The 13008-nt window shown below is 34.8% G+C and overlaps 4 protein-coding genes across 6 annotated transcripts; 3 read left to right on the top strand and 1 right to left on the bottom strand.

Annotated features, from left to right (window-relative positions):
* On the bottom strand, positions 3794–4314 carry LOC109133440. Its single transcript, XM_019246558.1, has one exon. It carries the CDS (start codon positions 4266–4268, stop codon positions 4005–4007), a length of 264 nt encoding a protein of 87 aa, XP_019102103.1. The 5' UTR covers positions 4269–4314; the 3' UTR covers positions 3794–4004.
* Positions 7827–10088, top strand: LOC104792322 (rop guanine nucleotide exchange factor 14-like). 3 transcript variants are annotated; one of them, XM_010518440.1, is made up of 7 exons: positions 7827–7962; positions 8103–8489; positions 8581–8735; positions 8823–8897; positions 8963–9232; positions 9328–9636; positions 9733–10088. In XM_010518440.1, exons 2-7 carry the CDS (start codon positions 8105–8107, stop codon positions 9934–9936), a joined length of 1398 nt encoding a protein of 465 aa, XP_010516742.1. In that variant the 5' UTR covers positions 7827–7962; positions 8103–8104; the 3' UTR covers positions 9937–10088. The 3 variants fall into 3 exon arrangements, with proteins under 3 accessions (XP_010516742.1, XP_010516743.1, XP_010516744.1); XM_010518441.1 differs by having other exon boundaries at positions 9337–9636; XM_010518442.1 differs by having other exon boundaries at positions 8103–8441.
* Positions 10442–11467, top strand: LOC104699250 (probable aspartic protease At2g35615). The gene has a single exon (XM_010414583.1). The coding sequence runs from the start codon at positions 10451–10453 to the stop codon at positions 11465–11467; it is 1017 nt and encodes a 338-aa protein (XP_010412885.1). The 5' UTR covers positions 10442–10450.
* Positions 11628–12987, top strand: LOC104792323 (probable aspartic protease At2g35615). The gene has a single exon (XM_010518443.1). The coding sequence runs from the start codon at positions 11637–11639 to the stop codon at positions 12984–12986; it is 1350 nt and encodes a 449-aa protein (XP_010516745.1). The 5' UTR covers positions 11628–11636; the 3' UTR covers position 12987.

Consider the following 13008-nt stretch of genomic DNA (forward strand, 5'->3'; position numbering starts at 1 on the left):
TTTTTTGGGGGGGGGGGGGTTTGTCTTCTCCGTCTTCGTTTTCTTCTTCTTCTTCTTCTTCTTCCTCCTCTTGTTCGATTGATTCGATCGTTTGGTAGGTCTGGTCAACTTCGTTTTCAGCGTCTTCCCATAATCAGAAATTATAAAAAAAAAATTTGAAAATTTTATTAAATTATTTTTGGGTTACATTATTAATTTGTCCCTTTATTAAATTCATCAATTGATGATTTTGATTCCCCAGAGTATATAATGCAAAATAGTGGCATTTTTAAAACCATTTATAATTTTGTTTCGTTAGCAAAAAGTTTGTAAAAGTGTTTTCTTGCTGTGATCAAACCATTAATTAAAGCCATAATTGGAATCACAAGTGGAAAATTTTAATATTTATAACTTTAAAAAAAAAAAAAAAGATAAGATATGAATTATAGAGAATTCAGGTAGTAATATTTTGTATCATAATTTGTAATCTAGCTAAGTAAATTTTATATGAATGAATTTGGGATAACAAAAATTAAAATACGCAAAGACAAAAAGACAGAGATCTCTTTAATGGGTTAATGTAATGGCCCTCTCTAGTTAGTTTTGCTTTGACTTTGTTTTCTAGTTTCCTCAATCCCACGATGTCCGAACATGTCAACTCTCGTTATTTTTTCAGGAAACGATGTGTTGTCGATATATAATTTGTTCAAAAGCTAATTTGTAGATAATAAATCCGAACTGATAGGCGAGTTCTTGCAATGTTCGGATAATCCAAACTGAAGTTGATTAGTTAGGGGAAAGCTTCTTCCGACGGGTATGTGTTTCCAAGTTTTTGATATTGACTAATGATACAATTAAAAATACTAAACAAGGCCTCAATAAACAGAGCCCACATAGCCCAATTACTAAAACCCATGAAAACTGAAAAGGAGAACCTCCTACGGTATACACTTCGATAGGATTTCTCTGGCCGTCGAGACCACTTAGCCAAATTATGAGCGGTATAAGAATAAAGATTACTAGTCTTGAACAATACCTCTTATAACTTTCAGTCTTTCACCGTCAAAAGTCAAAACGAAACCTACATTTAAATTGGTTAATCTTAACAGTTTCTGATAACAATAATTATTGTTTGTAATACAAAAGTTTAGATGCTCAGATATAAACTAACGTCTCCTATCAAAAGATTACAAAATATTAGTCTAATATATACAAGTTAAGTCTAACTCAAATCCATACAGCTTACTTAGATAAAAAAAAAGAACATTATTATACTAATAGGAAATTTTCAATCCCAACATTAGGTTTAACAGCGTATTTAGTTTAAAATTTTGTGTGATTTTATTATATAAATAATACAAATTTGTTCAAATCCGTGTTCAATTCGCACGCCCCGCTTTCTAATTATTTTGTGGTTCTTTAATATTTATAATACAGTCTCTCTTCCATAGAAAAGCCGAAAACACACCCCCCACATGTCTCATATAATAAAGAACCAACGCAAAAGCCATACTAATTATCTTTTTACAACTCGAATATTTAACCTAAGAAAAGTTAGTCGGAATCTTAATGTGTTGATTGATAGACCTGTTGAGTATTATATGAATATATATATAGTTGTTTTACTGCTGATCAGAATATTATAAAGCTTCGCACCAACTTGTTATAACCTAGTACAAGTTCCATTTTTGTATCACATCATTACTACTCCTTTTCCTAAATCCAACTTCAAAGAAAAAAGCGTTAGGTCACTAACGTGTCCACGATCGTTAATCTAAAATATCTTTTCTTCTTTTTTAACTCTAAAATTATATTTTCTATTTCCTTGTATTTGACACAAGGTACTTACAAATGGTACTAAAGAAGTTGGCATTTTAAATGTCAAGGGTGAAGGGACGACAAAGTTGGTGTTTATTTATAAATTGAGCGGACGACTAGTTTTTTTCCTCTCCTTCTTTTGTTTTTTTTTGTAGATTGATGGTACATTCGCATTTATGTATTATTTTATATTTATATATATGCTTCGTTGTACGTAGCCATGATATTATGGTTTATACAAGTATCTACCAAACATCTTACACGAACACTAGCTATATTTATAGAGGAAACAGCTCAATTTTGTCGAGAATATTATCTTTTATAATAAAACACTATGTAACAACCCTCACTATGCAGCATAAATCAAATTAAAGAAATGATTATAAGTAAAATTATTATTCTATAACCAATATTTGTTTGTATCAAACATAATATATAAATGAAGTTTTTTATTTATTTATTCAAAACTGCGTTTTTTCGTGTAAAAAATATGTTTTACCCGTGAAATCTTTAAATGTGTAAGAATACATTTCACCCGTGAATCATGTAAACGTGGTAAAGAAAGTATTTATAAAATGTTACAATTTATGAAAATATTCGTATTCAGTTATCAATATTTCCATTTTTGAATGAATAATCTCACTAAATGTTGAGGTTAATTAGTTTAGATACTTAGATATATATAAATAATCACACATCATGATATCTCCTAATTTGTTGTTATTTTTATATTTATTTATGAATATATATAAATCTATATTTATTGAGAATTAAGTTTCCTTTAATGAGTTGGAGATAATTCAGGGGTAATATATTTTTATTTTTATATCAATTATAATAATTATTAGAAGCTTGTTATTTAAATTATTATGGTAATAATACTAACATAAAATAACATTTTTTATATGATTTTGTTAAGAAGTTATATATTTAATAAGTTATATGTTCTTTATTTTTATTAACTTTATATGTTTTTTATAGCCTATTTAAGTTATTTCTTAAAAATAATATAACTTTGACTTGTATATTTGTAAGTAATTTTTAGTGAAATTTTAACTTAAAATAGTATGTAATTATTTAATTAGTTTTAATATGTGATCTTTAAATTTGTGTGAAAAATGATGACATATCTAATTATTATTCAGTTAATTGTTTTAATTTAAATATAATTGCATATTGATGTAATTAAGTAGAAAATTTAAGGGATTTTCTGCTAAATGTGTCTCGAGCTCTCTGGCGACGACACATCAGCTTTTTCAAAAGAATGCTTCTCTATTAATATATTGGGGATGTTCTCCTAATAATTCTTTTTAAGACACCTTCTTTTAACTATAATATTCGATCAAATATACAGCTACTTGGGGATATTGATGATACAACAAGGTTAAACTTATCAGATTTTATTAATTTTATTCAAAACGTAATTAATTAATGAAAGACAATACATGAAAAAGTATTTTACTCAAAACGGATCCTTTTTGTATGTAACCATTTTTTTTCTTCTGATATCTAAGCTAGAAAACAACCTCATTGATTCAATTCTCCGTGAAAACATCTTTGGACATTTTTCTTTTTTTTTTGGAAAATAAACATCTTCAAACTTAACGTTTATAACTAGGGTCTATGACAAATAAAATTCTTAGTTCTAAATTAAACGAATAAAATAAAGATGCACTATAAAAAATAAATGATCAAATGGATTACCTACCCAATGAAACTTTTAATTTTTTTTTTATGTATGATCGAAAATATTCATATTTTTATTTTTCATTATTTTTTAGCAATAACAAAAAAATTAAATAAAACTGATTTTTGATAAATTTTAAAAGATTTTGCCATCACTCATTAACTTTATTTTTAACCGAGAGAAAAACTAATCTAATAAAAAAGAATGAACATCTCAGTTTCAACGTTTAACAAAAAAACACAAATACGAAAAAAAAAAAAAAAAAAAAAAANCTATAAGCAATCCAAGAGATCTCTTCATGTCCTTTCGTAAGTATCATTCTGGAGAAGAAAAAAAACAAATCTTAACTCATCTTCTTGATCGATTCACGTTTATGTCCTGTCCTCAAAAAACTGTTATGCAACTTCTTCCCTTCTTCTTTTTTTCCTTTTCTTTTCTTTTAACCAACGTAAAGACAACACACAACAGAGATCGAAAAACAGACGAACGCTGCGCGATAAAGGAGTAACCAACTGGTATTTTAAGAAGCACCTGGAGGGTTCTTGTGTCCGATACCTTGACTGGGGCCTTGGTGGGTTGGTCGGAATGCGTCTTGTTCTATGTTCTTGAAGCGGTTGATCTTGTGGTACCACACAAAATCATCCTTAGGCGGCTCAGGTGGTGACCAGGAAACAACCGGTGCGTGTCGAGCTGCCGTTGTACACTCAAAGTGTAGCTGTATCACCAGGAGAACTATAAGAAAGCGAGACAAAACCGTGATTGAACAACCACGAGTCACCATCATTGAAAACTTTGTGTTTAGTGAGGATATTAAAAGCCTCTAAACCCTTTAAAGAGTATGTTGAAGTGATTGGCTTCTTCTCACAAAAACAAGAGAGAAGTGTGCAATTTAAGAAGGATCGGAGGGTAGAGGACCCCACAAAACCGTATGACTCGATGCTCAAGACTATTGTTAGAACATGGACACTATTACTAGTTCATAAAGTAACAGTATATACTTCAGGTGAAGGTGCGCGAGAGGTGTAAATGCACTTAAGACTTTAACCTTATATTTATATCGATCCTCTACCTAGGGTCCTTAATTAAACAAATTCTATTATTTTTTCGGATTGCACTTAAAATAACATATGTTATATAGTTTATACACAAAATGAAGTTATGACAACCACATAAAAGAAGACACGTATCTTTCTTTAAAGACTAGACCTGGTTTTGGATATTCGTAATAGACTCTAAAATTTCTTATNGTTTAGTGAGGATCTTAAACCTTAAGCCTTTAAACCCTTAAAAGAGTATGTTTAAGTGATTGGCTTCTTCTCACAAAAACAAGGGAGAAGTGTGCAATTTAAGAAGGATCGGAGGGTAGAGGACCCCACAAAACCGTATGACTCGATGCCAAAGACTATTGTTAGAACATGACACTAAAACTAGTTCATAAAGTAACAGTGTATACTTGAGGTGAAGGTGCGCGAGAGGTGTAAATGCACTTAAGACTTTAACCTTATATATTTATATCGATCCTCTACCTAGGGTCCTTAATTAAACAAATTCTATTATTTTTTCGGATTGCACTTAAAATAACATATGTTATATAGTGTATACACAAAATGATGTTATGACAACCACAAAAAAGAAGACACGTATCTCTTCTTTAAGACTAAACCTGGTTTTGGATATATTCGTAATAGACTCTAAAATTTCTTATGTGTATTTATTTATTTAGAACGAATACGAATTATATAATTGTATAGTATGATATAGGTCAGTTTAGATTGAGGGACATAACTTGCCCCTAATATAATTATTATCTTAAACTGATCATGTGTATAATTTACACATTGATAAACGTTTCCTGTGGTATTTTACTTTGTTAGCTTTAGTTTCTTCTGGCTTGAAATATAAAAGAGTACTTACACAAGAATATTTACCAAAAAAGGAAAGTTCTATAGATGCTCCTCGAACGCATCTTTTCTTAGCCATTCATCGAAAGAAAACGGAGGCGTTGTTCGTGATAAGACAACCCTATATTAAAATTGTATTTTCTAATATTTGTTTATCGATAGTTGTTGAAATTTGTTTAATCAAATCAATGCTTTATTTCTCCGCTAATCTCACCAATTAAGCGTTTTTCTTTTAGTATCTTATGTTTGCTCTATCAATCTTAAACAGTTGTTTCATTCAGAAACTTGTGAATGTCTGGTGTCGATTATCTAGATGAACTCATCAGTGAATATAAATGCACAACATTGGATTGAATTAAGAGACCAAAATGCATGCATGCGTGTTAATATGTTATAGAAAGTTACTTCCACTTTCACCACAAATACACACACTCTCGATTTCTCGAAAATATACATAGTCTAGCTTTTATACTTTACCTTTGAGAATTGAAAATACTGTTTTTTTTCTAGTACGTATTTAGAGAAAAGGCCGAAAAATATAAAGTAAAGGCAGATTAGCAAAGAAAAAAGAAGAAGAATAAGACAACATCATGCGAACTTTGAATTCCAGCCAGTCAGAATATATAGAAAACTAAAAGAATTCGAAGCAGTCACCATCACTAAGATCAATTTCTTTTTCTGTTAAGGAAACCCTTACCTCAAATGGTCTAATTCAAGGATTCGCACACACAAAAGCTAAGAACTTATTAGTCGCAATACATACATATCGACCAATTTATTCGATTTCATGTACCCCTTTTTTATTAAAAAAAAATTATGAATGAAAAGACTACTTAAATTAGCTTATATTATTTCGAATCTCAGCAAATCAGACCGTTACTATTAGTTTTTTCTTCTCTTGCAATGTAAACCATAATTTTGTTTCACATGTTGTGTTATGGAAAGAAAAGGATAACAAAAGTCATATTCTTACCATGTTTTCGAAATATTAGATTGTACAACCTTTGAAGCATTTTTCTGAAAAAGTTGATTTGGAAATCCAGACAAAATAATATTCTTATAAGATCATTGATTCCAATTTCTTTATTAATAAAACCCCTCATGCTAAATTGTTTAATTAATGCTGTCTATTTTTTAATTAACCTTTGAATTTTGAGACAATAATTATAAAAAAAACGAATAATAATAATTCAAATCCTCTTTAAGTACAAAGTATGCAGTGTCCATATTTCATTAATTATAAACAGATATGTGAGAGTTAGCCTGGCTAGCTTTGCTCATATATGTGTGAGAGTAATTTTGGCATGTCCGTTTTTTATAAACAGATATGTGAGGGCTACGTTTTTTTTCCTTTGTTTCGTCTTTTGTGATTTGTACGTTTGGATTTAGTTAGACTTCTTGTAATTTAGGGTTTTCACTTCTCTCTTTTGGACTTCCGCTTTCCTTTTTTTTGGGTTTTTAAATTCCGAAAATATTTGTATATCTTTCCTTTTTCCTTTGCAGTTATAATAAAGACAGATGAAATTTCTTTTTTATAAACAGATATATATTTACACGAAATGGCCCAATTATTTTGGGTCTTTCTTTATGAAAGCCCATTTAATTATCACTCGTCGTCATTAGGCGAGGCAGAGTTTTATTATTGTGCTTACTGTTTTGGCTTTTCATATCAGATTCTTCTTGGTTGGGAACTGAAATACTAGTGAGACGTTCACGCATAAATATCTATAAATGTCAAATCCAAATCCAAATCCGCCTTGTTGATCAGGAGTAGTTTTAAAATTGACATTTAACTGTGAAGACAAGTTGGTAGCTCAGCTAGTTACCTTTGTATGAGATAAGAATAATCAATGGAAGATTTGCGTCTGAGAAGACTTCATTCATACCTTCATTATTAGGAAGAAGAACCCCTTTCTCACTTATCTTTGGTCTGAAAGTTTGTATGGACTTTGTTCTGTGAGTTAAAAGAGATTGTTGGTTCTTGATCTATACAACAATGTCATATGTTTACGAAGGTTTGAGAAAAAAACAATGTGGAGGGACACACTTGACAAGTCTTAATGGTGGGTTCCATGATTTGAAAGTTCCACCACATGGAGCGGCTATCTAATCTCATTTTTATACACTTTCCTTTTTGTAATTTTCCGAGGAAAGAAGCATTTTTGAGCCAAATATCTTTGGCTTTATTTATCGAAATTTCAACGATTCCATGGAACTTTTGTTGGTTTCTGTCATCATTATTTTCATATGGGAGCTACCTTAATCTGCATTTAAAATTTAACTTTTTGATAAGTCTCTTTCTTTATTCTCCCACTTGGTAAGTGAGACAAGAAGAGGATTGTGTGCGAAGGTGGAGTTCTTTTTAGTCACTGTCTGAATGGGTCCTCTTTACATGATGCCTAATTCTAGAATGATATATTTTTCTATTTGTGGTACCACTTTCTGATATTGTAAAACAAAAAAAAAAGCTCTGAAACACTAGAGGGTTTACACGATATATATAGCACAAGAAGCTTATATAATTTGTTGACATCTGTTCATGTCTGCAATTACATTTTAATTAAGGGCTCATAATAGGTGTGAGTTTAGTTCTGATCATTAGTTTTATTTATTTATTTCTATGTGTGTAAAAGAGCATATAGTTCAAATTGTAACACTTTCAGGCAAAGTCAGGAAGCATACTAAGCTTGTCAATATTTTTCTGGTTTTATTTTCAGGAATGATGACTTATGATGGCTTAGAAACTTGCATCATAAACAATCAATCTTTAGTAGAAGAAGAAAGTGGAACAAGCCGCGGTGATGAGTGTTCGACTGATTTATTAGATGATGATGCATTTTTACGCTGTTCATCAAGCAGAGATGTGTCCGAGTCGTTTTCATCAAAATCGTTACCTAGGAAGACTAGTTCTGATGACTGGGACTTTGAGAGGAGTCCTAAACACTTGTATCGTAAGGAGAAACCTGGTTATGCACTCTGCTGTTCTGATGTTACTGACATGAAGGAGAAATTTTCAAAGCTATTGCTCGGTGAAGATGTCACGGGAGGATGCAACGGTGTGCAAACCGCTTTAGCTTTATCAAACGCTATAACACATCTTGCCAGTATGTTTTGCAAGTCTACAAAAGTGACTAATGGTAACTGAATTCATCATTTGATACGTTTTGATATAATATTACTTGGATATATATGCAGCCTCAATATTTGGCGAGCTCTGGAAGTTGGAGCCTTTGTCAGAAGACAAAAAGCAGAGATGGAGAAGAGAAATGGATTGGTTACTCTCTCCAACTAACTACATGATTGAGCTAGTTCCAGCTAAGCAAGATGGTGAAAACGGAAGATCACTTGAGGTGTATAAGTGTAACTAAGTTGTTTAATTTTATTTTATGAATCATATATACTCCACATTTCACTAAAATGGTTTAATGTCTGATCAGATTATGACTCCAAGAGCCCGACCAGACATTCATATGAATCTCCCAGCTCTCCGGAAATTAGACTCCATGCTAATTGTATGTGAATGTGATTCTTCTTTTACTTTATTTTGATATCTGCTAATACAAGAATGCATGCGCAGGAAACACTGGACTCTGCGGTAAACACAGAGTTTTGGTATTCTGAAGTAGGTCGTAAGGCAGAGGGAAAGAACAAGATTACAAGAGAGAGCAAAAGATGGTGGCTTCCGTCACCTAAGGTTCCCAAACCAGGGCTCTCTAGTTCAGGAAGAAAGAAACTGGTTGAGGAAGGCAATGTTGTTTATCAAATCTTCAAAGCTGCGAAATCAATAAACCATAACGTGCTTCTTGAAATGCCCATACCTACCATTATCAAGGATGCATTACACAAGGTATGCTTTAGTTGTCTTCGAATACATTATTCCATAAGCTCCCTGTAAAGATTTAGTAATGTATCTTGTTTAATTTCTAATGGTTTTCTTTTAAGTCTGGAAAGACAAGCCTTGGGGATGACTTGTACAAGATGTTGGCTTCAGAGTCTGTCTCGGTAGATGAAATTTTTGTTTCTCTTAGGCTTGTTACCGAACATGCTGCTCTTGAGATAGTTAATAGGTTAGAAGCAGCTATCTATGCATGGAAAGAGAGGATTACAGAAGAAGCAAGCAGTGGTAAACCGGAGATTAGTCGCATTGAGTTGCTTATAAACAGGGCAGAGAGGCTTAATGATCAGATTAAATCCAAGTTCTCTAATCTCCCTCAGTCATTTCTTGATGCCACAAAGATCCAATATGGGAAGGTGAGGGGATTTTTTATGAACATTACTTCATACTTAACAAATATTTGTTTCTTAAGAGCATTGCTTCATGAAGGAAAACGATTTCTCTGTTTTCAGGATATCGGCCATGCAATTCTTGAGGCATATTCTCGGATTCTTGCAAACTTAGCGTTCCGCATTCTAAACAAGATTGAAGAAATCTTGCAAGAAGATGCTCTGAGCAACCCCACTTCTCTTGGCTCCAACGAACTATCAAGAATCCCAGACTGGCTCATCATTTACAACATAAACAAAGCCAATAATGGTACAAGGACTTCCTAAAGCCAACAGTGTCTCTCTATATAAGAAAGTTTTATAGTTCGATGCGTGCCACCTGAAGCTTCTTCTTTGTTCAAAGAGTTTCCTCGTCAATCTTGCCATCTTTGACGTGTATAAACTTAACAAGATTTTGAAATCAGCAGGCTTTTTGTTCATAGTCTAGTCAATCCTGCTATCATGATATACGTAGAAATTATTACATCTTGTAATTAATATACATATAATCCCACAAAATATGCTCTTAAGATCATAAATATTAGTATATTCTAAAAGTCCCAGTTTCAAAAATGTAGATACTGATTTCCCCACATCCCCACTAAACTCAAATTAAATTAGCACCCTTATTGAGAAATTAAAGCTAGCTAATGAATTGCATGTCAAACTTTCACCTCCCCACTCACGTAGCTTTAACTCCTTACCGTTTCAAGTCTCTTCACTTCCTCAGTTTTGTTGTGTATAAAAAACTCTTCTCCACTTCACTCTTAGCACCACGACATTTCTAAAATCAATCAACAATATGGCAACCCCAATTCTATTATGTTTCTTCATCTTCTTCTCCGTGACTCTCTCTTCATCATCAACTCACCACAAAAACTTCACCATCGAGCTGATCCACCGTGACTCTCCCCTTTCCCCACTCTACAACCCACTAAATACTGTCACTGACCGCCTCAATGCTGCTTTCCTCCGCTCTGTCTCTCGTTCCCGCCGCTTCAACCATCAGCTATCTAAAACCGATCTCCAATCTGGTTTAATCGGAGCAGACGGTGAGTTCTTCATGAGTATCACCATTGGTACTCCACCAATTAAGGTACTCGGGATCGCTGACACAGGAAGTGACCTTACATGGATCCAATGCAAGCCTTGTCAACAATGTTACAAAGAAAACGGTCAAATGTTCGACAAGAAGAAATCCTCTACGTACAAAAACGAGCGTTGTGACTCACGTAACTGTCACGCCTTGGCGACTAGTGAACGTGGGTGCGACGAATCCAACAATGTTTGCAAGTACCGTTACTCATACGGAGATCAGTCATTCAGCAAAGGAGACGTTGCTACAGAAACCATCTCTATTGACTCTGCTTCAGGGTCCCCTGTTTCTTTCCCCGGTACCGTTTTCGGTTGCGGTTACAATAACGGCGGTACCTTCGACGAGACTGGTTCTGGAATCATCGGTCTAGGTGGCGGTCAGTTGTCACTTATCTCCCAGCTAAGCTCGTCTATTTCAAAGAAATTCTCTTATTGCTTATCACACAAGTCATCTACCACGAATGGTACAAGCGTCATAAACCTAGGCACCGACTCGATTCCTTCAAGTCTAAGCAAAGACGCCGGCGTGGTATCAACTCCGTTGGTCGATAAAGAGCCTCTTACTTATTACTACTTGACGCTCGAAGCCATCTCCGTCGGGAAGAAAAAGATTCCGTACACCGGAAGCACGTATAACCCAAACGACGACGGCGGAATATTCTCGGAGACGTCGGGAAACATCATCATCGACTCTGGAACGACGCTGACACTCCTNCCTTATTGAGAAATTAAAGCTAGCTAATGAATTGCATGTCAAACTTTCACCTCCCCACTCACGTAGCTTTAACTCCTTACCGTTTCAAGTCTCTTCACTTCCTCAGTTTTGTTGTGTATAAAAAACTCTTCTCCACTTCACTCTTAGCACCACGACATTTCTAAAATCAATCAACAATATGGCAACCCCAATTCTATTATGTTTCTTCATCTTCTTCTCCGTGACTCTCTCTTCATCATCAACTCACCACAAAAACTTCACCATCGAGCTGATCCACCGTGACTCTCCCCTTTCCCCACTCTACAACCCACTAAATACTGTCACTGACCGCCTCAATGCTGCTTTCCTCCGCTCTGTCTCTCGTTCCCGCCGCTTCAACCATCAGCTATCTAAAACCGATCTCCAATCTGGTTTAATCGGAGCAGACGGTGAGTTCTTCATGAGTATCACCATTGGTACTCCACCAATTAAGGTACTCGGGATCGCTGACACAGGAAGTGACCTTACATGGATCCAATGCAAGCCTTGTCAACAATGTTACAAAGAAAACGGTCAAATGTTCGACAAGAAGAAATCCTCTACGTACAAAAACGAGCGTTGTGACTCACGTAACTGTCACGCCTTGGCGACTAGTGAACGTGGGTGCGACGAATCCAACAATGTTTGCAAGTACCGTTACTCATACGGAGATCAGTCATTCAGCAAAGGAGACGTTGCTACAGAAACCATCTCTATTGACTCTGCTTCAGGGTCCCCTGTTTCTTTCCCCGGTACCGTTTTCGGTTGCGGTTACAATAACGGCGGTACCTTCGACGAGACTGGTTCTGGAATCATCGGTCTAGGTGGCGGTCAGTTGTCACTTATCTCCCAGCTAAGCTCGTCTATTTCAAAGAAATTCTCTTATTGCTTATCACACAAGTCATCTACCACGAATGGTACAAGCGTCATAAACCTAGGCACCGACTCGATTCCTTCAAGTCTAAGCAAAGACGCCGGCGTGGTATCAACTCCGTTGGTCGATAAAGAGCCTCTTACTTATTACTACTTGACGCTCGAAGCCATCTCCGTCGGGAAGAAAAAGATTCCGTACACCGGAAGCACGTATAACCCAAACGACGACGGCGGAATATTCTCGGAGACGTCGGGAAACATCATCATCGACTCTGGAACGACGCTGACACTCCTTGACTCTGGTTTCTTTGACAAATTTGGCGCTGCTGTGGAGGAATCAGTGACCGGAGCTAAGCGCTTGAGTGATCCACAGGGGGGTTTGTCACACTGTTTCAAATCCGGAAGTGCAGAGATTGGGTTGCCGGAGTTAACGGTGCACTTCACGGGAGCCGATGTGAAGCTGAGTCCGATCAACGCGTTCGTGAAAGTGAGTGAAGATATGGTTTGTCTTAGCATGATTCCGACCACTGACGTTGCCATCTACGGGAACTTTGCTCAGATGGATTTTCTCGTTGGGTATGACTTGGAGACGAGGACTGTCTCGTTCCAACGCATGAATTGCTCTGCCAATTTGTGATTTGTCGTATTGAGCTTAATTT

This window comes from Camelina sativa, chromosome 6, assembly GCF_000633955.1.
Source record: "Camelina sativa cultivar DH55 chromosome 6, Cs, whole genome shotgun sequence".
Classification (NCBI taxonomy): Eukaryota; Viridiplantae; Streptophyta; class Magnoliopsida; order Brassicales; family Brassicaceae; genus Camelina; species Camelina sativa.

Bases quoted from the DNA above. Each gene is read 5' to 3' on its own strand.
- LOC104792322 (XM_010518440.1), top strand. From the start codon at position 8,105: ATGATGACTTATGATGGCTTAGAAACTTGCATCATAAACAATCAATCT. The intron at 8,736-8,822 runs GTGTATAAGTGT...ATGTCTGATCAG, and splicing joins AAAACGGAAGATCACTTGAG to ATTATGACTCCAAGAGCCCG. The intron at 8,898-8,962 runs GTATGTGAATGT...ATGCATGCGCAG, and splicing joins AATTAGACTCCATGCTAATT to GAAACACTGGACTCTGCGGT.
- LOC109133440 (XM_019246558.1), bottom strand. From the start codon at position 4,268: ATGATGGTGACTCGTGGTTGTTCAATCACGGTTTTGTCTCGCTTTCTT.
- LOC104792323 (XM_010518443.1), top strand. From the start codon at position 11,637: ATGGCAACCCCAATTCTATTATGTTTCTTCATCTTCTTCTCCGTGACT.